The sequence below is a fragment of the Mauremys mutica genome, chromosome 4, assembly GCF_020497125.1.
Source record: "Mauremys mutica isolate MM-2020 ecotype Southern chromosome 4, ASM2049712v1, whole genome shotgun sequence".
Lineage (NCBI taxonomy): Eukaryota > Metazoa > Chordata > Testudines > Geoemydidae > Mauremys > Mauremys mutica.
Window position 1 is genome coordinate 57,568,770 of NC_059075.1, and position 24,418 is coordinate 57,593,187.

General features: G+C 41.5%; 1 protein-coding gene across 1 annotated transcript in view; it reads left to right on the forward strand.

Moving 5' to 3' along the window:
• RYR3 (ryanodine receptor 3) overlaps positions 1 to 24,418 on the forward strand; it is a 642,559-nt gene that overhangs the window by 304,683 nt on the left and 313,458 nt on the right. The window contains 5 exon segments of the mRNA XM_045013234.1: positions 1,009 to 1,235; positions 2,431 to 3,232; positions 3,769 to 3,969; positions 6,588 to 6,690; positions 11,012 to 11,149. Of these exon segments, the coding sequence (XP_044869169.1) occupies positions 1,009 to 1,235; positions 2,431 to 3,232; positions 3,769 to 3,969; positions 6,588 to 6,690; positions 11,012 to 11,149 (1,471 nt within the window).

A 24,418-nucleotide genomic window follows, 5' to 3' on the forward strand; every position in this document is an offset into this window, starting at 1 on the left:
TTTAAACCTGGTAACTCTCACAGAAAAGCCTGGTAGTGAGATCCTTGTATTGTTAAAACTTAATTACTTTTACAAAACACGTAAATTTGCTATTATACAAGGGCAAATTATAATAATCAAAATAGTCCAGTGAGCCTAATTTCAGTATGGGACAAATTGGTAGAAACTATAGTAAAGAACAGAATTCTCAGACACACATATAAACACGGTTGGTTGGGGAAGAGTCAACATGGCTTCTGTAAAGGAAACTCATGCCTCAACAATCTCTTAAAATTCTTTGAGGATGTGCATAAGGGTGATCCAGTGAGTATAGTGTACTTGGATTTTAGAAAGCCTTTGATGAGGTCCCTCACCAAAGGTTCTTAAGGAAACTAAATAGCCATGGGTTAATGAGGGAAGGTCCTCTCATGGATCAGTAGCACATCAGTAGCTAAAAGACAGGAAACAAAGGGTTGGAATAATCGGTCAGTTTTCACAGTGGAAAGAGGTGAACAGCAGGGTCCCCCAGGGATCTATACTGGGATCTGTGCTGTTCCGTATATTCATTAATGATCTGGAAAATGGGGTGAACAGCGAAGTGGCAAAGCTTGTAGATGATACAAAATTATTCAAGCTAGTTAAGTCCAAACCAGGAGTTAGAATTATTAAAAAAAAAAAAAAAAGGGTGACTGGGCAACAAAATGGCAGATGAAATTCAACATTAATAAGTGCAAAGTAATGCATATTGGAAAAAAATAATCCCAACTATACAGATATAACAATGGATTCTAAATTAGCTGCAGCCACCCAAGAAAGAGATCTCTGAGTCACTGCAGATTGTTCCCTGAAATCTTCTGTATAATGCGCAGCAGTGGTCCAAAAGGCTAACTACTGTTATACAGAAGCCACATATTTAAGAGTGTGTGTTTGTGTATGTTAAACTATTACACATGGTAATATTTGTGCCATAAGAGGTTGGTAAACAATTTAAAATATTTTCTTTTTAATTTTCCAATGTATTTATTGCAGAACACCATGCCTTTATCAGCAGCAGTCTTTAAAAGTGAAGAGAGAAATCCCATTCCTCAGTGCCCCCCACGCCTTGATGTGCAAACAATTACACCTGTTCTCTGGAGCAGAATGCCTAACAGCTTTCTGAAGGTAGAAACTGAGCGTATCAGTGAACGCCATGGTTGGGTAGTGCAGTGTCTGGAGCCACTGCAAATGATGGCACTTCATATTCCAGAGGAGAACAGGTACATTTGGAGAGAACTACAGTGGTTTTCTTGTGAAGGAAATATGTAGGGGTAGCTGACTGAGGTCCCTCTTTCAGAGGAGTGTTCTCTATGCCTAGGAGTACAGTCAGGCTGTAGTCTGAATTACGTTGACAGTCATTTAGAATTTCTATCTCATTTACTGTAACTAAAATCCATTATATATGTGATTCAAATAGATATTAAAAGCTGAATCATTTTGATGCCACTTGATCACTTTACTGTAGGTAAGATAAAATCCTTTACAGCCATTAAGAGAATATCTGATTTTGTTTCATTAAAAGATAAAGATAGACCTTTTAAAATAGTTTGGATTGAATCTTCACCCAGTTCAAAACACAAATATAAATTACATGCAAATGCTGTAATTCTGCTTCTTTGTGTTATTTTAAAAGTTTTTAATATTTTCCCATAATCTACTTCAGTTTTACAGTCATTAAACTACATATTCTCAATTGAAATAATATTTTAGAAAGCTAAACTCCCTCTAAATTGTACTGGATGTTCAATTTTATCTTCAGAGTTACAATAATGTAGTTTTGGCTGTTTTATTTGATATTCTAATATGCATAACTTGAGCCCATTATAAAGATATCAAACAACAAAAGTGAAAAGATATGGAAGGAAGCCTGTGCAAAAATGTAGTTTTTTAACCATATTTCTGCTTTTGGTAGGTCAATTTTAGTGAAATTTGGTTCAAGAAAAAGAGCTAAACGTAGTGTACTTTATCAAAAAATACTACAGTATTCTTCAGGAAGGCTCCAAAACCACTGTATCTTATAATGATGTTACTGAAGTGTTTTGGACCTTTAAGTAAAATATTGTCTTTTGAAAATTAATATTGAATGGATACTCAGGTGCTCTGGAAGCTTCTCCATATAATATACGTACCTGCCATATCCCTTTTATTTCAGTATCTGTCCTCTCCTTACTAGGGACTTCTAATTGTTACTATGACCAGTAAATTGTCACTTGCTGGTTAGGTGATGTGGACATAGCGATTATTAGGTACTAAAGTGAATATGTGTGGTCTAAAGCAGAACTGATCAAAACCTTATCCTTTAACTCATTATACCATTATCCCTATTTCCCCCCCCCAGTCTGTTTGTGGATGTATTTAATAAAATAAAGCTCATGTATGATGTTTACTGTCATGTTTCTTTGTATTCCATAACAGGTGTGTTGATATATTGGAGCTATGTGAACAAGAGGATTTGCTGCAATTCCACTACCACACTTTAAAACTCTATAGCTCAGTTTGTGCACTGGGTAATAATAGAGTTGCTTATGCACTTTGTAGCCATGTGGACCTATCTCAGTTATTTTACACAATAGATAATCAGTATTTACCTGGACTCTTACGCGCCGGATTCTATGATCTACTTATCAGTATTCATTTGGAACGTGCCAAAGAAGCCAAGCTTATGATGAACAATGAATTTATCATTCCAATTACAGATGAAACTAGAAAAATTGAATTGTATCCTGATGAATCAAAGAGACATGGGTTACCAGGAGTTGGGCTTAGCACTTGTTTGAAACCAGGTTTTAATTTTTCTACTCCTTGTTTCATTTCGGCCAGTGAAGAACATCAGAAGCCCAGTCCAGAGATACCACTTGAGATACTCAAAACCAAGGCCATAAGCATGCTGACAGAGGCAGTACACTATAGTGGTGTTCATATCAGAGACCCTGTTGGAGGGAAAGTTGAATTCCAGTTTGTTCCTGTTCTTAAACTTATAGGAACTTTACTTGTAATGGGGGTTTTTGGTGATGATGATGTGAAGCAGATTTTACTCCTTATTGATCCCAATGTGTTTGGAGACCACAAGGAAGAAACAGAAGAGAAAACAGAGAAGGAGGAAGTTACACAGATTGAAGAAAAAGCTGTGGAAGCTGGGGAAGAGGCATTAAAGGAAACTAAACTGCCAATGAAAGGCTTACTGCAGACAAGATTACCTGAATCTGTTAAACTCCAGGTGACCATTTTAAAGTAAACATATATCTAATGTAATATTGATGAAACAAGGATAGGGTATGTTGCCTAATGTTTGCAGCCAGTAACCTGGAATTCAGAACTTCCAGGTTCTAGCCCTGGCTCCATCATTGACTTATGTGACCTTGAGCAAATCACTTAATCTATTTGTATCTCTGCTTCTCTGTAGGCAAAATGGGTCTAATGGTCACATGCAAGGTACTTAACATGCACGTTATGGGAGAGAAGAAACATTTATAAAGCACTTTGACAGCATCCAATGAAAGGCAGTGTATAATGCAAAATATTGTTATAGATCATAATAATACAATATCTGTATATATTTATTATTTATTATTACTTGTTAAAAATCAGAGTTAGTGGAAAAAATAAATAAATTTATTATTCTCATTTTTATTGCCTGGCAAATAGAAGAGCCGTTCAGATTAGTGTGCAGTGTCCATTGTTGTTCTTTCATTTTAGAGTTTATGGTTTAGATTCTCAATTAAGATATTTAACTCTCTATTTTTTTCATGTTAGATGTGTGAGCTACTCAATTATTTCTGTGACTGTGAGCTGCGACACAGGGTGGAAGCTATTGTATCATTTGCAGACAATTATGTGTCAAAGCTGCAATATAATCAGAAATATAGGTACAATGAACTCATGCAAGCGTTAAACATGTCTGCTGCTTTGACTGCCAAGAAGACAAAGGAGTTTCGCTCTCCCCCTCAAGAACAGGTAAAATAAAGGACAGGAGGGTTTTTTAAAGTGTGATAAGTGTGGAAAGGAAGAGGTAGAACTGTCTAATTCCTAAACTAGAATTTTGACTGTAGGAGAGGTGGAACATCATATTAAATGGTTTATTAGGTTGCCACAAGATGTTGCAAGACAAAATTTTCAAACCTGAGTTCCCGAATTTAGGATCCTATATCCATACTTAAAGTCTGCCTAATTTTTTAAAGGTGGTGAAGTTAAGAGGGACTACAGGCAGTCAACATTTTTGAAAATCAGGCCACTTTTATAGAAGTGACTAAATTTGTATCTAAGAACTTAACTTTCACACATACATTTGAAAATATTGACCTTAGACCCCTGAATGTAGCTGTGTGAACCTGCCAGTTTTTGCTTTGCAAGTACAATTGGTATGCATGAAAATGGACTTATCTTATAACCAACTGACTTTTCCATTTCTAAAAGTAGTTCTTCAGTTTTTGGGTAGGGGTGGAGAATTCAAGGAGAGAGAGAAAAATATTCTGATTTGTTGGAAACCTGTGAAACACCAGAGTCAATTAATTTACCTGTAACTTGCTTCATAATTTTTGTGTGTACTGCATTAGAGATGTATGCAAAAAGTAGCAGGCATCAGGTTTGTTATTGAGATACTTTTTTGATAGTTTGGTTTGTCTGTTTTACTTATGTGGGGCTTTGGGAATGTTTGTTTACTTTTTCAAGACAATTGGCTAATGTCTCCTCTAAAAGTTTTCTTTACTGTTGAGAATCTCTTTATATGAATCATAATGTGGGCTGTTGATTAATCGCAGTTAAATCATGTGATTAACTTTAAAAAAATTAATCACAATTAAAAAATGAATTGCAATTAATCGTGCTGTTCAACAATAGAAATACCAGCTGAAATTTATTAAATATTTTTTGATTTTTTTTACATTTTAAAATATATTTATATCAATTACAACACAGAATACCAAGTGTATAGTGCTCACTTTATACTATTTTTTATTACAAATATATGCACTGTAAAAATGACAAACAAAAGTAGTATTTTTCAATCACCTCATACAAGTACTGTAGTGCAATCTCTTTATCGTGAAAGTGCAACTTACAAATTTAGATTTTCTTTGTTACATAACTGCACTTCATAACAAAACAATATAAACTTTAGAGCCTACAAGTCCACTCAGTCCTACTTGTGCAGCCAATTGCTAAGAGGAACAAGTTTGTTTACATTTATAGGAGCTAATGCCTCCCGCTTCTTATTTACAATGTCACCTGAAAGTGAAAACAGGTGTTCGCATGGCACTTTTGTAGCCAGCAATGCAAGGTATTTATTTGCCAGATATGCTAAATATTCATATGCCTCTTCATGCTTCGACCACCATTCCAGAGGATAAACTTCCATGCTGATGATGCTTGTTTAAAAAAAAAAAAAGTGTTAATGAAATTTGGACGAGAATTGTATGTCTCCTACTCCATGGTTTTACTTGCATTCTGCCATGTATTTTGTGTTATGGTAATCTCGGATAACGACCCAGCATATGTTGTTTGATTTAAGAACACTTTCACTGCAGATTTGACAAAACGCAAAGAAGGTTCCAATATCAGATTTCTAAAGATAGCTACAGCACTCGACCCAAGGTTTAAGAATCTGAAGTGCTTTCCAAAATCTGAGAGGGATGAGGTGTGGAGCATGCTTTCAGATGTCTTAAAAGAACAACACTCTGATGCAGAAACTACAGAACTCAAACCACCAAAAAAGAAAATCAACCTTCTGCTGGTGGCCTGACTCAGATGATGAAAATTAACATGCATCGGTTCGCACTCTTTGGATCGTTATTGAGCAGAATCAGTCATCAGCATGGACACATCTTCTGGAATGGTGGTTGAAGCATGAAGGGACATGTGAATCTTTAGTTCATCTGATATGTAAATATCTTGTGATGCTGGCTACAACAATGCCATGCAAATGCCTGTTCTCACTTTCAGGTGATGTTGTAAACAAGAAGCGGGCAGCATTATCTCCTGCAAATGTAAACAAAATTGTTTGCATGACCAATTGGCTGAACAAGAAGTAGGACTGAGTGGACTGTAGACCTTAAAGTTTTACGTTTTTATTTTTGAATGCAGTTGTTTTTTTTACATAATTCTACATTTGTAAATTCAACTTTCATGATAGAGATTGCACTACAGTATTTGTATTAGGTGAATTGATAAATACAATTTCTTTTGTTTTTACAGTGCAAATATTTGTAATAAAAATAAATATAAAGTGAGCACTGTACACTTTGTATCTGTGTTGTAATTGAAATCAATATAATTGAAAATGTAGAAAACATCCAAAAACATTTAAATAAATGGTATTCTATTATTGTTTAACAGTGCAATGAAGCATGATTAATTTAATTAGTCTCTTGACAACCCTAATCATAATTAAAATCATTAAGCCACTATTGCTTAAATATTGCCATAAGGACATATTTACTTTTGCCAAAAGCATGTTTTATGTTAGTTCTTTTGAGAAACAAGTGTAAATAAGTAACAGTAAAGTAGGCCTGTATTACTGTATTCTCTGTAGGCCCCTGTGCAGTCCTAAATATTTGGGTTTATTTTTGTCTTAAAAGATTAATATGTTGCTAAATTTTCAACTGAGAGAGGATTGTCCCTGTCCAGAGGAGATTCGGGATGAGCTATATGAGTTTCACGATGATCTTCTAATTCACTGTGGTGAGAGGCTAATTATTTTTTTCACTGATTGAACATTATACGTTTTAGTTCTGATTCTTTTCCATGGCAAGCAAGATCTTGAAGAGATAAATTACTTATTTTAGTTATGTTATGTATTGGATGACTGTTCCTGGAGTTTCTAAGTTCCAAAAGTATCTAAAGTGTGCATCATGGTTTATTTCCATTGTAATGTTTTAGTTGAATTGAACATTTTTATTATGTATTATTTAAATTTTCAGCCTTATCTAGCCCTGGTGTTAGAAAAAGGAGGAGGGAGATGACGGTGATTAATTAAATTTAAATAACAAAAAAATCACCAGGGAAGTAGTTCTGGGTACCCTAAAAATTAATTAGACTTACAGCTGTAAGTGGAGACTGACCTGCTAGACATAATTATATATTACATGGGGGATGGGGGGGACATACCTTTTTTGTTTGTTTTGCTTCATAAGTTAGGAAATGTCAGAATTAAAGTTGCCTGTGCAACCTTAATTTGCCCCCCTTGTGTGCATGTGTTATGATATATTCTTTAGTTACATGAGCATACACTATTGTTTCCACAGGACTCTTGCTTTAGTTCACAGAATGGACCTGCTCTCAGAATGGATCAGGGTTGTGTAGTGAAGGTTCTGCTTCACTTGTTGGACACCTGCTTCATTTGTTGCATAAGTTGTATTGTGGGTACCGGGAAGTGGTTGGCCTAAGCCCGCCCATATCTAAAGTCCCTCCCACTTAACCCAGAGGGAGGTACCAGTGGACCTGGGCCACAACTGAATGGTGGAGACAACAAATTTAAAAACAAGGATGGGAGTGAAGTTCATCAGGCAAAAATCAAAGAATCTGAAGGGGGCACTAAGCAGAGAACTCCAACAGCGCCCACTGCTCCTCAAAGGCTATGAGGAGGCAGTAGACACCAGCCAGAGGAACTCTGTTTGGAGGCATGATCAAACAAGGGATTGAATGTAGGCCTCATAGTTGCAGAGCACCCTACTTCTAGCTTCCTCCACCTGGTGTGATGGCCGTATTGGCCAGTGGTGGAAGGAGGTCTTGTGGGGCCACAGATGGGATGTGCAAAAATCAGAAGGTGCAGGGAGAAGTGCAGCTAGAACCTCAGTGAGAGGTTCTGCAAGTGTTGAAAGAGGCAACAGGTGGTTGGTGGCACCAGGTCCTGCCACTTGGTGTCAGGGCAAGACACAAGGGCGAGGAAGTGAATTGTATGAAGCACAAGTGCATACAGATGTTTTCCTGGGCATGGTTCGGAGAAGGACTGGCTGGATGTTGTTCAGCTGACGTAGGTTGTGTGTCAGGGAGGCCAGGGTGGCTCACAGGGCAGGGGACTGAAGTCAAGTTCTGGAGGGCCAGGAGTGAGAGTTGGCTGGGGAGCTGTTTCCCAAAGGACCTGCTCAAGGAAGACAAGAGAAGGAGGAGGCGGCAAGGCTGCCGTCACCTCCTGGACCACATGACATGAATAACCCCATGCGCTGGCTGAGCATCATGGGCATCCACCCAGTCCCTCCAATCATAGTCCAAGAGGACTCCAATTCTGGTGGTGCAAGCCAGGACCAACCTCTGGCACAGAAAGGGGGACTCCACCACCTGCACACTAAGGCTATGTCTGCACTGCAATTAAACACCCATGGCTGGCCAGCTGACTCAGGCTCACAGGGTTTGGGCTTAATTGCGGTGTGGATGGATATTCAGGCTCAGGCTGGAGCCTGAGCTCTGGGACCCTCCCCACTTGCGGAGTCCCAGGGCTCAGGCTGGAGCCCAAGCCTGAACATCTACATGGCAATTAAGCAGCCCAGCAAACCTGAGTCCTGTGAGCGTGAGGCAGCTGGCAAGGTCCAGCCACAGGTTTTTAAATGTAGTGCACACATACTCTACAGTGTGGATTATGTAGCAGCAGTTCCGCTAGGAGATTGGAAGGTGTGTAATGAATGAGGCAGGGGATTGTAGGAAGAGAAAGGATGATCTCATGGTTAAATCAGTTGAATGATTTTCTGGAGGAGAGGAAGCTATCTCTGTGTGATGCTAGGCAAGTCATTTATACCAAACTTTTCACAAGTGATAATCATTTGTGCTCCTGATTTTCTGATTAGGGACCCTGGGATGTAATTTACAAAAAAGCTTAGCACTCACATATGCAACTGAAGTCAGTGGGAGCAGTGCTTTGAACATAGTAAGTGATATGAAATCTAAGTACTCTCAGAATGCTAAGTAGAAAAAAATAGTATATGACAATGTAATTGAGGAAAGTATAATGCATACACAGAAATGAGTTGAATGAAGGTTACACAGGCAACTTTACTTCTGGCATTTCTTAAGTTTTGAGTGCTTGACTTTGCAACCTTAAAAGTTGTTCTTTTCACATAGCTGTTTGTGTGTAATTTCCTAGGTTTTTTAAAAAACAAACTGAAAAATCAGAAATTCCATCATGTGATATCTTATTGACACCTACATGTTTCTTCTGCAGAGTTGGAAACCTAAGAGTTGAAACGTCACAGAACTCTGCCATTTAAGTTAATGGGGTAACTGATAGAAGTAGTAGGTTGTAATCTTCTTTGCAGATCAACATTAGAGGGAGATAGGGCACTGGCAGTGTGTTTCAGAGAGATCTGGTGAGACTCAGGAATCTTGGGTTTCATTCCAGGCTCTGGAGGGGAGTAGATCTAATGAATGCAGACCCTGCTGCCTCTTTCCCCCCAAGATTTGACTCCTTCTGCACTACATATCATCCAATTTATCCTTGCCCCAGGCCTGTCTTTCCCCTACTCTCATCTTGTTCCAGTCCCACTCTTTTTACCTACCCAGTTCCAGTCTCCAATGCTCAGGCTTTTTATACTAACCACAGTCTCCTTGCCAAGCAAGCCTAGTCTCCACCTCCAAGTTCTCTTACTCCCTCTTTCCCCCTCCCCACATCCAATCCCAGTCTCTTTGCCCAGCTAATCCTAGTTACTTTCTCCCAGCTCCTCATCCAGTCTGTCTTCCCCTCCCCACACTGACTCCCAGTCCTAGTGTCTCTCCTCAGGCTTCTCATCCAGTCCAGTCTTATCCATCCCCTTCCTTACTCTTTGCTGCAGTCTACTCCCCTCTCTGGATCCTTGTCTCTTTGCGCAGCCAGTCCAAGTTCTCCCCCGACACCTCAGCTCCTAATATGATCTCAGAGTCCCGCTCCTCTCTCCAGCCAACTGACCCCTAAATCCCCTTCTCTGTTTCCCTCATGATCTCTCAGTCCCATTCCCCTTCCCTGCACCCTGGATTCCAGTCTCAGCTTTCCCTCCCTCCAGATTGCAGCTTCCTTGCCCAGCGAGTCCCAGTTTCTGTCCTCACTTCCAGTCCCACTCTTACCAGATTCCTTGTCCTAATCTATTCCTCCCCGCCCTGTCTGGATTTCGTCTCCTCTGCATTTGAATCAAACAGCTTTCTCCTCCACACTGCCTGGTTGCCAGTTGGAGAGAGAGGCTCCCTGCTCTCCGTTCAAGTGCCCGGCTCCACCGCAGCATGAAACAACTGGTAGCATCACTTATAGGGAAAGACCACTTTTACCCCTCCATCCCTGCTCTGGAGGGAACATATCAGTTGCTCAGTGGAGAATATGCCCGCACAGTCCTGTCAGACATAGGAGCTATAAGGGAATGGAGCATCTCTGTAACCATGGTTCAGACACAGTCTGGTCAGTGCTAGGTGCTGTGAGAGTATGTCCAGACACCCACGGCTGGTCTGTGCCAGCCAACTCAGGCTCACGGGGCTCAGGCTGCAGGGCTGTTTCATTGCTGTGTTAGACTTCCAGGATTGGGCTTGAGCCCAAGCTCTGGGATCCTCTCAGGGTCCTTTAACAAGAAACAAACTCAGCCAGCCAATAAATAAAAGCATCAAACCAACCCCTTTAAATCATCCCATCCAGAGGAATATACTGTTAAACTCCCCCTAAAACCTAGCCAAATCTTACAGGACTTTTGTATCATCATTAATTGCAGTAGAATCTTCCTAAAACAATATCTGTGTTGTTATGCAAGGGGAAACAACTACTGATGTTCCTAAGGAGTATTATATATCTGATTATTTGTAATATTTACACTATAACTGAAGTACATTTGCTGTTTTGAGGGGTACTACTATAGCTAACATTCTAGAAGTTTGCTGATTACCATATTTTTTTCTGTATGAAATTTGCTGGTTAAAAGCTATTTTCAATATTCCTAATCTACAAATTTCTTAACCGTATGCAGTACAAGTTGTGGATTTTTTTTAAGTATGTGTGTTGAACAATTTTATCTTGAAGGCATATGGTTTGTTTCTAATTAGTTTTACTATGTGTTAGGTATTCCACTTGAAGAAGAAGAGGAGATGGATGAAGACACTTCCTGGATGGGCAAACTTCGTTCACTAATATACAAAATCAAAGGCCCACCAAAAGCAGAAAAAAAAGAGCCTACAGAGGTGGAAGAGAAGTCTCCCAGTAAGTTTTTTAAAGTGTCCTCTAGTACTGCGTATTTCTCTTGCTCTGCAGAAGTTTCAGTGCTGTAACATTTTTTCTCATAAAAGTTTGTATGAATAAAAGACATTTTTTTATATAGCAGAATGAAGAAGGGAGTTGTATGTTTAAATAGTTTTCAGACAGTTAAAAAAAGCATCTGGGCTCCAAACCATGATTAAATGAGTTTTTATTAGAGATGGATCTGAATCTGTGGAATAATTCAGATCCAGAGTTGAACTTTGTGGATTCATACTTGCGTAATGGGTCAAAGCAAAACAAAAACTAAGATTGTGGGAAATCCAGATTTAGACTTGCAACTTTTTACCTTAGACCCATGTCTGCTTCAGATTTTTTCTGAAACTTACCATTTTCCACTTTATACCTTACTTACATTTAACTTTTCCACAGTGCCTATTCCCATGCACGGTGGAGAATATGCTTGCCATTGCCATGATTCCTGTGACAAAAACTTATCTCTTTCCCCTGTCTTTCACAAAAAAAAACTTTTCCACAGAGTTTTACATATTTGTGGTTTGATTCTATTCTGTGTTTCAGCCCAAAACTCACAGGCCAGGAGGAAAGGGGGCTAAGGTAGCTTTGAGACTCCTTTGTGCCATTCTTACACTAAGTTGTTCCAGCATCCACAGCATGATTAGACAGCACTCAGACCTGTCCAACTTACAGCCATCTCCCCAGGCTGCCCTATGGGCTATGGTGCTACATGGAATTTTCACATCATTGTGTGTTGCAATCCTGTCCCTGGCACCCTTCCAATCCCCAGTCCCATCCCTGGCACACCCCATGTGCCATAGCTTGCAAATGGGCCCTCAGAAGTAAGCCTTTGGCTATCTTCCTAAGTGCCTGGACCAGGAGAATCCTCCCATCATTTGAACCAGGGTTTTAAGGGCCCCTTTATGCGATTCTAGCCCTTTATGTAAGCCATTGTTTTAAAATTATTAAATGATAGGTATATAAACTTTTATAATGGAGAATAAACTCTCTTATAATTCAAATATTGTCCCATGGCTTTTCTTTTTCTTTTCCAATTTTACTGAGATTTTCACTTTTTTTATTTTTGACCATAACTTTCTCATTTTCTTTTATAAAAAGCAACCAGCACCACATAAACTTAATCATCTTTCCATTGTTCTTATATTTCACTTCATCTACAATTATTAGTGCTAAAATATGTAGTACTTTTTTTAGTATAAAGGTAAAAACAGCTCTTTTGATCTAGTAAAGTGGGGGATAAGAAAAAAATCATGAAGAAATGAATATGAGGAGAGTTTTACTATTTGAATGGATTTAGCAGGGATGGAATATCCTGAATAAGATAAGTGTTTCCACCACTCACGGCCCATTTCTGTGACAATTACTAATGAGTAATCCCAATGAAGTCAATGAATTATTCATGTGAGTGCTATGCATGATTGTATGTTTTGCTGTCTTTTGAAAATTTTCTGCTTTTTTTGTCTGAAACACCAAATATTCATCAGATACAATTATAGAATCATAGAATCATAGAATTCAAGATCAGAAGGGACCATTATGATCATCTAGTCTGACCTCCTGCAAGATGCAGGCCACATAAGCCGATCCACCCACTCCTGAACTAATTCTCTCCCTTGACTCTGCTGTTGAATGCTCCAAATCGTGATTTAGAGACTTCAAGTAGCAGATAATCCACCAGCAAGCGACCCCTGCCCCATGCTTCGGAGGAAGGCGAAAAACCTCCAGGGCCACTGCCAATCTACCCTGGAGGAAAATTCCTTCCCGACCCCAAATATGGCGATCAGCTGAACCCCGAGCATGCGGGCAAGACTCTCTAGCCAGACCCTCTGGAAAGGGCTAACAATATCCCAACATTGACCCTTTGTACTAATTACCAGTGTGGCACGTTATTGACCTATTGACTAAACCCGTTATCCTATCATACCATCCCCTCCATAAACTTATCCAGCTTAATCTTAAAGTCATGGAGGTCCTTCGTCCCCACAAATATAAGTGTCTATATATTTTTTTTCCTCGTTTGAAATTCAGGTAGTAATTTCTTGTAAGCCCTTTACATGGTATTTGGGACTATTGAAATAGGAACACTATTATCTAGGCATTTTATATCAGTTTTGCACTTCAGTACAAATTCTGTGTATAGTAAAAGCTGTGCTATCTGGCACTTTACCAACCAGAAAGCTCTTTAAACATTTCTGATCTTCCTTGAAAGTCTGGTTTATAGTCCGGTTGGCGTGGGGCCAGCAGGCTCCCTAACTGGCTCCACGTGGCTCCCTGGAAGCGGCAACATGGCCCTGTTGCTCCTAGGCGGAGGAATGGTCACCAGGGGCTCAGAGTGTGAGAGGGGCTCAGGGCTGGGGCGAGGGGGTGTGGGCTCTGGGAGGGAGTTGGGGGGGGCTCAGAGCAGAAGGTTGGGGTTCTGGAGGGGATTCAGGGTGCTGAATCCGGGCGGCGCTCACTTCGGGTGGTGGCACTCACTTCAGGTGGCTCCCTGCAAGTGACGACATCCCTGCTGCTCGTAGGTGGATGTTTGGCTAGGCAGCTCTGCGCACTGCCCCCACCCTGCCTCGCCCTCAGTGCTGGCTCTGCAGGTCCCATTGGCCAGGAACCACGTCCAATGGGAGCTGCTGGGATGACACATGGGCACAGAGGCAGTACGCAAAACCTCCTAGCTTCTGCCTCCATCTAGGAGCAGCAGGGACGTGTCGCCACTTGTGGGGAGCCGCCCAAAGTAAGCACTGCCCGGATCTGGCGCCCCAACCCCTAGTCCTGAATCCTCTCTTGCACCCAAACTCCTTCCCTCTTAGTTAACTGGAATTTTTCACTTACCGGCACCCCCCCCCCCCCATTCTCCCAACATGCCAGATAAAAAAGCTTTTACTGTATATATCTTTGGCCTGAGGTGAAAGAATGTTCCAATGTTTAATATAATAGTTCATCCTGCACCATATTCCCATAAATCTTCAGCACATGCCTTCAGAAACAGAGACCAGAGTAAAATATTGTCTTGTTATGATCAGTCTGTCTGAAAACTTTACTCTTTAGTTCATCAATCTTGTTGCCTTTTTTCATTGACCTTTCATCTTATTCAAAATATACATGGGGGAAAGAACTGCTGTAATTTATCAGAAAAATTATTTAACTTTCATGTCATACAGCAGAGTATTGTAGGTACAACCACAAGGGAAAATATGTGGAATGTATTCCCGTAACTTTGCAGTGTTGAGTTAAACTATGAAATACTCTTCTTATAAGGATGTATGCAAGTATTAACACAAGTGTTTGAAAGGTGTGCAGAGACTGAATTTAAAAGAACAAGAGACAAGGCAATATAATCCACTGAAAAAGCAGCAGAGCCAGAGGCTGGAGGAATACCTTGCACCTTAAAAAGAACAATCCCTGATGCCCAGCAGCATGCACAATGGAGCAAGGGGCTATGGAATTACAGGTGAAAGGTAGAGAATTTTTTGAGGAAGACCACTTCTACAATTTTGTTACTGTTTTTTTTTAAATTAATTGTTAGGAACTGAGAGAGGAATAGTGGAACATAAGAATGGCCATACTGGGTCAGACCAAATGTCCATCTAGCCCAGTATCTTGTCTAACGACAGTGGCCAGTGCCAGATGCCACAGAGGGAATGAACAAAACAGGTAATCATCTCCTTGAGGATATCCAGCTATAAATGGAGGCCCAGATATCTTCCCCCAAATCCTCCTTCTACCCCTTATTTTTCTATTGCAGAGAAGAACAACACCATCATCTCTGTCACTGACACCATAATTTTGACTATATTTTTGACTCGTCCATCCCTTTTGAGCCTCACACCCAGGTCATGTTTAACTCTTGCCACTTGTTTCAGTGCAACGCTACCAAGAGCCAACTTCTCCTTTCTGCCCACACTGCCCAAGTTCTTGTCCAAGCCCTACTCACCCCACACCTCATCAACTGTAATCTCTTCCTCTCTACCCTCAGTGCTTGTACCATTTCTTCCCATTAAGTCCATTCAAAATGTTGTTGCTAAAATAATCTTACTGGTTCATTGCTCCATACTCTTACAGGCCCTAATTTTTCCACTTCTGGACCTATGCATTATGCATATTTTTATCTTATTTTTCTTAAAACCCTTTTTTCTTACTAGCCATAATCTCCATTAGAAGATCAACAGAAATCAGAGCCCTCTCCTTCAAGAAATCTCGTTGAAGCTCTCACAAAGATAAAATTGTTCTTTGGATCCCAGAAGCATTTCTTTACACAAGTCATCTCTCCTTTCTGCACATCAGAGAGTTTTCCCCTTTTTCTGCCTGACCCAAAGCTTGAGAGAGTAGTTGTAGCATAAATTGTATCTAAGCAGAGTGGTACAAATATTTCTCACATGTAGTGAGTGTTCTAAGCCATCAGCATTATTTTCTCATTTCCATCCACTGTGTCCTCTGACATATCCTTAAAATCCTCCCTAGCCAGATGGTTCATTTGTGACTCAGTCAGATTTATGTAGCATACAGCAAGTTAATTCCTAACAGTATAATGGCAAATTCCACCCATTCTGTGATAGCATCTTGGACCAAAAAAGCATCTGTGTCAATCAAAAAGATCTTCAGTGTGCCATGTTCTCCACTATTATCACTTTTATTCTCTATTGCAAACTTGATATTTTATGTCTTAATGGACAGGGGCAATATTTAAGGAGAAGATCAAACTAGAGGAAGGGGTAGTGCCTGGGAAGTTGCCCCCTCAGAAAATAATGGTTACTTTTCAACCAAACTGGATCAGAGAAAGTAGGGAGCACTACAGAGAAAGTAGGGAGCACTAGGAGACTGATTTTTCAGCTCTAAAGGGAATTAATGAATTGGCAGAGTAGGCAAGGTGCATGGAGAAGCTGAATTGAATTGTTTTGGAGGAAAGGGCTCACTTACACAAGTGAAACTCTGTAGCTTCTTGTATGAGGAAGTTCCTATGTTCTTCAAGTGCTTGCTCATGTCCATTCCATTGTAGGTGTGTGTGCTCGCCACATGCACCAGTGCTGGAAGTTTTTACCCTCAGTGGTATCCGTAGGGAACCGGCTCTGGTGCCTTCTGTAGTGGCATGCATATGCACCAGCATAAGGGCACCACTGGCTCCCCTCCTTCAGTTCCTTCTTACTGCCAATGTCAGTGCTGGAATGCTCCCTTTGCTCTAGCAAGTGGTTCCCATTCAGTGGTTCTTTGAACTTTTTTCTTTGTAAATAGTTGTAGTTACTGTTCTTAATTTTTTAGTGTACTTTAGTGATTGATAGTCCCCCAAGGAACTTAGCCCAGGGATGGGGCATGCCCCGCTCCCCAGGCTTCAAGCCATGCGATCGCTGTAAAAAGCCCATGCCAATCAGCAATTTAAATTGTTTAAAGTGTCTGGGTGAATCCCACATTCGCGAGAAGCATTGCATTTGCAAGGGATTCTAGCCCCAGACCAAGAAGGAAAGAGACATTAAACTGGGTGCGCTCCTCATGGAGTCAGTGCTGGCACTGTCTTTGGAGCGAGCATAGTCAGACACAGTACCAAGTACTTCAGCATTGACAAGAAGTGCCTCCCTCCCCCCAGCACCAAATTCCTCTCTGTACTGATCCCTGTCACCAGTAAGGTGTAAGAAACACATGGGAAGGGGTTACTCCCCAGGCACCCATAAGGGCAAGGATAATGGAGAATTGGAGTCTACATCGGCTTGGGCTATCTTGCCGTCTCCAGAACCCAGTCAGGTGGCAGCCTCACCAGCTGAACATAGTCGCCCCACGACCTGCCTCCTAGAGGCACGTGGTAACATCTACCCCGAAAGCCTTTCAAGCAGCATCCTCTCCCTCCCAATGCCGTCCACACTCCGGGAGGAGAGGCCCCAGGGCCTCTTCCTTCCACTCATTTCAAGGGGAAAGCCTTCAATGGCAGCCCTATATAAGTCGCCCCTGCGGCAACGTATCCCAACCTTCTCATGCTCTAGGGCCATGTCAGCAACCTCCAGAGCTGCACCCTGGATCACAGACCCGCAAACAGTCTGTGAGTTCCTGGCACAGAATGCTGGACTCCAGGCATCGATCCGCAGCATGTGAGACTGCAGCCCCTTAAAATGTGGCTGTTGGTTTATTCCCCAGTCAGACACCCCTTAGACAGACTTTTCATGATCCCGACCCAGGTACTTACCTCCCTACAGTTGTGGTCCAACCCACACCCGGTGATGGAAGGTGTTCCATTTGCGACTCCAAGACCCACAGCATCCCCAGTGTCGGATACATCTGACCTTGGTTGGGGAGTGTACGTTGGTGTCCTCAAGACTTAAGGGCTATGGTTGCTAGAGTTGTTGCTTCACATAAATGTCGCAGAGCTCAGGGCCATTCACCTAGCTTGCTAGGTATTTCTTCCCCATCTGTCTGGTCACATGGTAGAGGTGCTGACAGACAACACAGCCACCATATTCTTGTATGTCAATAGACTAGGGGGAGCCCAATCATCGACCCTGTGCCAGGATGACCTTTGCCTGTGGGACTTCTGTATCCAGCATGCAATCCACTTGGAAGCCTCCCATCTCCCTGGAGTTTGGAATATGCTGGCGGATTGCCTAAGCAGGTCCTTCTTCTCTCACCACAAGTGGTCACTCCATATGGAGATCGTCAAGATGCTCTTCCACAGGTGGGGAGCTCCCCAAGTGGACCTGTTCACTACCAAGAAGAAGGGAAAATGCCATCAGTTCTGCTCTCTGCAAGGCCTCAACAGCAGCTTGTTGTCCAACGCCTTTCTCCTATCATGGTCAGCTCAGAGGATTTTGTCCTGGATTGCGATATGCATCCATACCGCTCGCAAATTGACATGGGTGGTGCCTCCACCATTAATAACTGCTCACTCCACGAGGGCTCAGGCATGTTTCTGGCCCAGGTCCCCATCCAGGGCATCTGTAGAGCTGTGACATGGTCATCGGTACACACCTTCATGAGGCATTATGCCATCATCCGCAGGCCAGAGATGATGCTGGATTTGGCAGAGCTGTGTTGTAATCAACACATCTGTGAACTCCTACCCGCCTTCGAAGGTACTGCTTGGGAGTCACCTAAAATGGAATGGACATGAGGAATCAGAGAAGAAAAAAGCAGTTACTCACCTTCTCGTAACTGTTGTTCTTTGAGTTGTGTTGCTCATGTCCATTCCATGACCCACCCTTCTTCCCTTCTGTTGTAGTTCCGGCAAGTAGGAACTGAGGGAGGAGGGAGCCAGCAGCACCCTTCTACCGGCGCATATGCGCGCCACTCCAGAGGACGCCAGAGCCAGCCCACTACAGATACCACTAAGGGTAAAAACTTCTGGCACTGGTGCATGTGGCAAGCACACACCTACAATGGAATGGACATGAGCAACACATCTCGAAGAACAACAATTATGAAAGCTGAGTAACCGTTTTTTTCCAGCCAAAAGTGTCAAGGGCTGAGAAACAGATAGAAAACAGTGGTATAGCTATAATTTTTAAAGGAAATTAGCTCTCATCCCACCTGTTTATAATAAATAAGAGAGGTACCTTTTGTGTTTGTTTCAATATTTGGGGGGGAGGGATAGCTCAGTGGTTTGAGCATGGCCTGCTAAACCCAGGGTTGTGAATTCAATCCTTGAGGGGGCCACTTAGGGATCTGGGGCAAAAATCAGTACTTGGTCCTGCTAGTGAAGGCATGGGGCTGGACTCAATGACATTTCAAGGTCCCTTCCAGTTCTAGGAGATTGGTATATCTCCTATTATTTATTTATTAATATTTGTTTAGTCCTGTCTGGGCAGAGGGCTTTTACATTTTTCTCACCACAGGAAGTTGGTGGAGAAAGTGGGGGTCTCCACCTCATTTCTCCCCACAGGGCTTGTGGTGATGATACTGTGATATAGATTGGAACATGTTTGTTGTTGGCTTGCTTGTTTGTTTGTTTTCTTTCTTGGATTAACGTCTCTACCAATCCATCAAACTTGTTATGAGTTAATTAAGAATAGTTAATCTCAAGAGTTATGTCATTCAGAGTGCACATACTAACCAGCATTTTAATAGTGGTAACTTTCAGTTGAAGTTCTTGTGCTGAGTTTTCACACAATTTGTGGAGGTAATCTTCTTGTAAGCAGTGGGAGCAGCATGGTTTGCAGTCATTGGCTATGGCCTCCAGGCTTTACAGGGAAAAGTGAATATGAGTGCATAACTCAGAATTTCTATTACCTGAACTTTTGTATTTGACTTAAAGATAGTTAGACATAATAATTGTGTGTAGTGTTCACAAACGGCCAAATTCTTCCCTTGTGTACTTCAGTGAAATCCTCTGAATTACCACAAAAATTAATTTGGTCCATTGTGCTAATGCTATCAACACACAACAACTTTGTTTCTGTAGAAATTATGCAATACATTTTCATGTAACTCTGCTCAGCAGTGTTATACTTTATGACCTTTCTATCAAACTAAGCATTAATGAGCTATGGCAGGGTCAGGTCAGATGCATACAGGAGAGTGTTAGAAGGCATAAATATTAGTCCCAGATTAAGTAGATCCCTTTTCCCTGGGTAAGGTAATAGGTGCAGTTCCAGAACAAGCAGGAACTTGCTGGAACCAATTAAGGCAGGCAGCCTAATTAAGACACCTGGAGCCAATTAAGAAGAAACTGCTAGAATCAATTAGGACAGACTGGCTAATCAGGGCAGCTGAGTTTAAAAAGGACCTCACTTCAGTTTGTAGTATGCATGCGAGGAGCTGGGAGCAAGAGGCACTAGGAGCTGAGAGTGGGAAGGTGTATTACTGGAGGATTGAAGAGTACAAGCATTGTCAGACACCAGGAGAAAGGTCCTGTGGTGAGGATAAAGAAGGTGTTGGGAGGAGGCCATGGGGAAGTAGCCCAGGGAGTTGTAGCTGTCACGCAGCTGTTCCAGGAGGCACTCTAAACAGCTGTAGTCCACAGGGCCCTGGGCTGGAACCCAGAGTAGATGGCGGACCTGGATTCCCCCCAAACCTCCCAACTCCTGATCAGACACAGGAGGAATTGACCTGGATTGTGGGCCCTATCAGAGGGGAAGGTCTCTGGGCTGTTCCCTGACCCACATAGTGAATCTCTGAGGTGAACAAATCCACCAATAAGCGCAGGAACCACCAAGATAGAGGAGGAACTTTGTCTCAGAGCATAGTCAGGATGGACACATTTTTCATCTTATTTTTACTTCTGAGTGACCTGCTCAAACAAGATAAAAGAAAGCTTTACTGCTAACTGTGGTAGCTGTCAATCTTCATCTGAGTAGCAAAATTGAATTACAGTCTCTCAAATACAAGCAGTTGCTCAATCAAGACTCCTTTCATGCTGTGTCACTGTGCTGATGACATTTTATAGATTAAAATAAGGTTAACCAGCTCCTTGCTGCTTCACATATTTGGATTGTGCAGCAAAATCAGCAATGACATCTTTGAGGTGCCAGCATGGTGCTAAGTTGACATACCCGGGATTTGAGGTTGGTATTAAATAATGCTCTTCATCATTCAATTGTTGCATACAGTATGTGTGGGAACAATCAAGAAAGAGGGCAAGCAGAAACAAACTAAACATATCTTTTACCATTACCCCACTTAAACATCTTACCTGAATTTGTAAACCATTCACATACTTCATAAAATAAGGTTATGACTGAGACCTAAATCCACAAAAACAAGATAAACCTGAGCCGAAGCTACTACATTACCCCTTGAGACCTTGGTGTTAAAATGCAGCTGAAAGGCAGTAGATAAGTATATTAAAAAATTTGACACCATTATTTTGGAGCAACTTTATTGTGAACCAGTGCTGCCTCTATTCCCTTCCCCTTTTTTGTTGTCTCTGCCCCTCTGCTTATCTCTGTTGTCTTTTGGGGGGGTGGGGCCTGGCAGAAAAGTGAACTGTATTGAATTCTGATCCCTGGAGTGCTGTGTGCCTTTGCTTGAGAGACCAGGAGACTAGCATGTTATATCATATAGCAGGGCCGAGGATTAGAGAGACAGGAAAAAAGATATCATAAAACAGGAGGCAATAAAAATGAGAATCAAAGGGAGGAACTGGAAAAGGTGGTATAGTGGAAAATTAATCAATCAAAGTAAAGGAGAGCATAGAGAAGAAAGTCAGCACATGTGAGAGGGAAGATGACTTCATGGAAAGAAAAGACAAAGAATACAACATTTTGTATAGCACTTACCATCTTTGTAGAGTCATTTTACAGTTCTAAATTTAGAATTAAACTAACTGCCATCAAAAATTGTTAAAGAAAGAAATAAAAATTGAAAATATAGGTCTTTGATGAAAACTACCTTAAAGGTGACCTGTAAATGAACTTAATTTTTTAAAGAGAAGACATTCTGCTACTTACAATATTTTTTGTCTTGTAGCTCTCATGACATCTATTCTTTTTGTAGATGTCCGTCTCTTGCTTTGATGAGACAAGTCAGCATGCTCGTAGTATCACAGTTACCTTAGAGACCTGTTGGAACATCCAGCTTACCTACAATATTTCCTGGTGGCAGTAGGCTTGTGGGGAGGAGATTCACCTCATAAACTTTCTTCTAGCAGGGAAACTCAAGGGGGAAAACAATTTATAGTCTGGTTCCCCACAAAGACTTGGGTCCTTGCAAATATTTGGGTAGCCTGCGGGATTCAGTATTTGATATGAAACTTTCAGCACCGTGCATTTCACCTGAGTTGGGAGCTAGTTGGCCATTACAAGCATAGCTACCCCAGGACCTAATTCAAAAAAAGAGGGTGAAATGTTCATTTGTTAATTTTTTGAATGTCTCCATTTTATCTGTACAGTGAAATAAGTCCTTTTGTTCAAGGTAATAAAGTGTTTTTAATTCTATATGCAAGTCAACTTTAAAAACAAGAGACTCACCATTACTGCATTTAACAATATTTCTTTAGGATTGTGACTCTTGGCTCAAGCAACATAAATTTTGTATCCATTTTGTATATTGTATTATGAACAGAGCTGTGCAAAGCTTGACACCTTTAATCTACAGGAGTCTTAAATCTACAGGTGAATTTCATGAAGTTCATAGAATCATAGAATCATAGAATTCAAGATCAGAAGGGACCATTATGATCATCTAGTCTGACCTCCTGCAAGATGCAGGCCACATAAGCTGATCCCCCCACTCCTTTAGCAAGCGACCCCTGCCCCATGCTTCGGAGGAAGGCGAAAAACCTCCAGGGCCACAGCCAATCTACCCTGGAGGAAAATTCCTTCCCGACCCTAAATATGGCGGTCAGCTGAACCCCGAGCATGCGGGCAAGACTCTCCAGCCATACCCTCTGGAAAACGGTTAAGAATATCATATCATTGACCCATTGTACTATTTACCAGTGTGGCACTTAATTAACCTATTGACTAAGCCCGGTATCCTATCATACCATCTCCTCCATGAACTTATCTAGCTTAATCTTAAAGTCATGGAGGTCCTTCGCCCCCACTGTTTCCCTCGGTAGGCTGTTCCAGTATTGCACTCCCCTGATAGTTAGAAACCTTCGTCTAATTTCAAGCCTAAATTTCCTGACTGACAATTTATATCCGTTTGTCCTCGTGTCCACATTAGCACTGAGCTGAAATAATTCCTCTCCTTCCCTGGTATTTATCCCTCTGATATATTTAAAGAGTGCAATCATATCTCCTCTTATCCTTCTTTTGGTTAGGGAAAACAAACCGAGTTCCTCAAGTCTCCTTTCATACGACAGGCCTTCCATTCCTCGGATCATTCTAGTGGCCCTTCTTTGTACCCGTTCCAGTTTGAATTCATCCTTCTTAAACATGGGAGACCAAAACTGCACACAATACTCCAGATGAGGTCTCACCAACACCTTATATAACGGGACTAGCACCTCCTTATCCCTACTAGAAATACCTTGCCTAATGCATCCCAAGACCGCATTAGCTTTTTTAACGGCCACATCACATTGCCTGCTCATAGTCATCCTACGATCAACCAGGACTCCTAGGTCCTTCTCCTCCTCCGTTACTTGCAACTGGTGCGTCCCTAGCTTATAACTAAAATTCTTGTTAGTCATCCCTAAATGCATAACCTTACACTTCTCACTATTGAATTTCATCCTGTTACTAATACTCCAGTTTACAAGGTCATCCAAATCTCCCTGGAGGATATCCCGATCCTTTTCCGAATTGGCAATACCTCCCAACTTGGTGTCGTCCGCAAACTTTATCAGCCCACTCCTACTCTTGGTTCCCAGGTCAGCAATAAATAGATTGAATAAAATCGGACCCAAAACCGAACCTTGAGGAACTCCACTGGTAACCCTCCTCCAACCCGACAGTTCCCCCTTCAATACTACCCTCTGCAGTCTCCCCTTTAACCAGCTCCTTATCCACCTCTGGATTTTCATTTCAATCCCCATCTTTTCCAATTTAACCAGTAATTCCTCATGCGGTACTGTATCAAACGCCTTACTGAAATCCAGATATATTAGATCCACTGCATTTTCCTTGTCTAAAAAATCTGTTACTTTCTCAAAGAAGGAGATCAGGTTGGTTTGGCACGATCTACCTTTCGTAAATCCATGCTGTAAACTATCCCAGTTGCCATCGGCCTCCTGCTCCGTAACCACTCTCTCTTTTAAAAATTTTTCCATGACTTTGCATACTACATATGTTAAACTAACAGGCCTGTAGTTACCCGGGTCACTTTTTTTCCCCTTCTTGAATATAGGAACTACATTAGCTAATCTCCAGTCAAATGGTACAATCCCCGAATTTAGAGATTTATTAAAAATCATCGCTAATGGGCTAGCAAAATCACTCGCTAATTCCCTTAATATTCTAGGATGAAGATTATCCGGGCCCCCCGATTTACTTCCGTTAAGCTGTTCAAGTTTGGCTTCCACCTCCGATACCGTAATGTCTACCCCCATATCCTCATTCCCATCGGTCCCTCTATCACTATTCCTTAGCCCTTCATTAGCCTCATTAAAAACCGAGGCAAAATATTCGTTCAGATATTGTGCCATTCCAAGATTATCCCTAATCTCCACTCCGTTCAAAGTTTTAAGCGGTCCCACTTCTTCTTTCTTGGTTTTCTTCCTATTTATATGGCTAAAAAACCTTTTGCTATTGGTTTTAATCCCCTTTGCTAGGTCCATCTCCACCTGTCGCTTTGCCTTTCTCACTGCTTCCCTACACCCTCTGACCTCAATAAGGTAGGTTTCTTTGCTGATCCCTCCCATTTTCCACTCCTGGTACGCTTTCT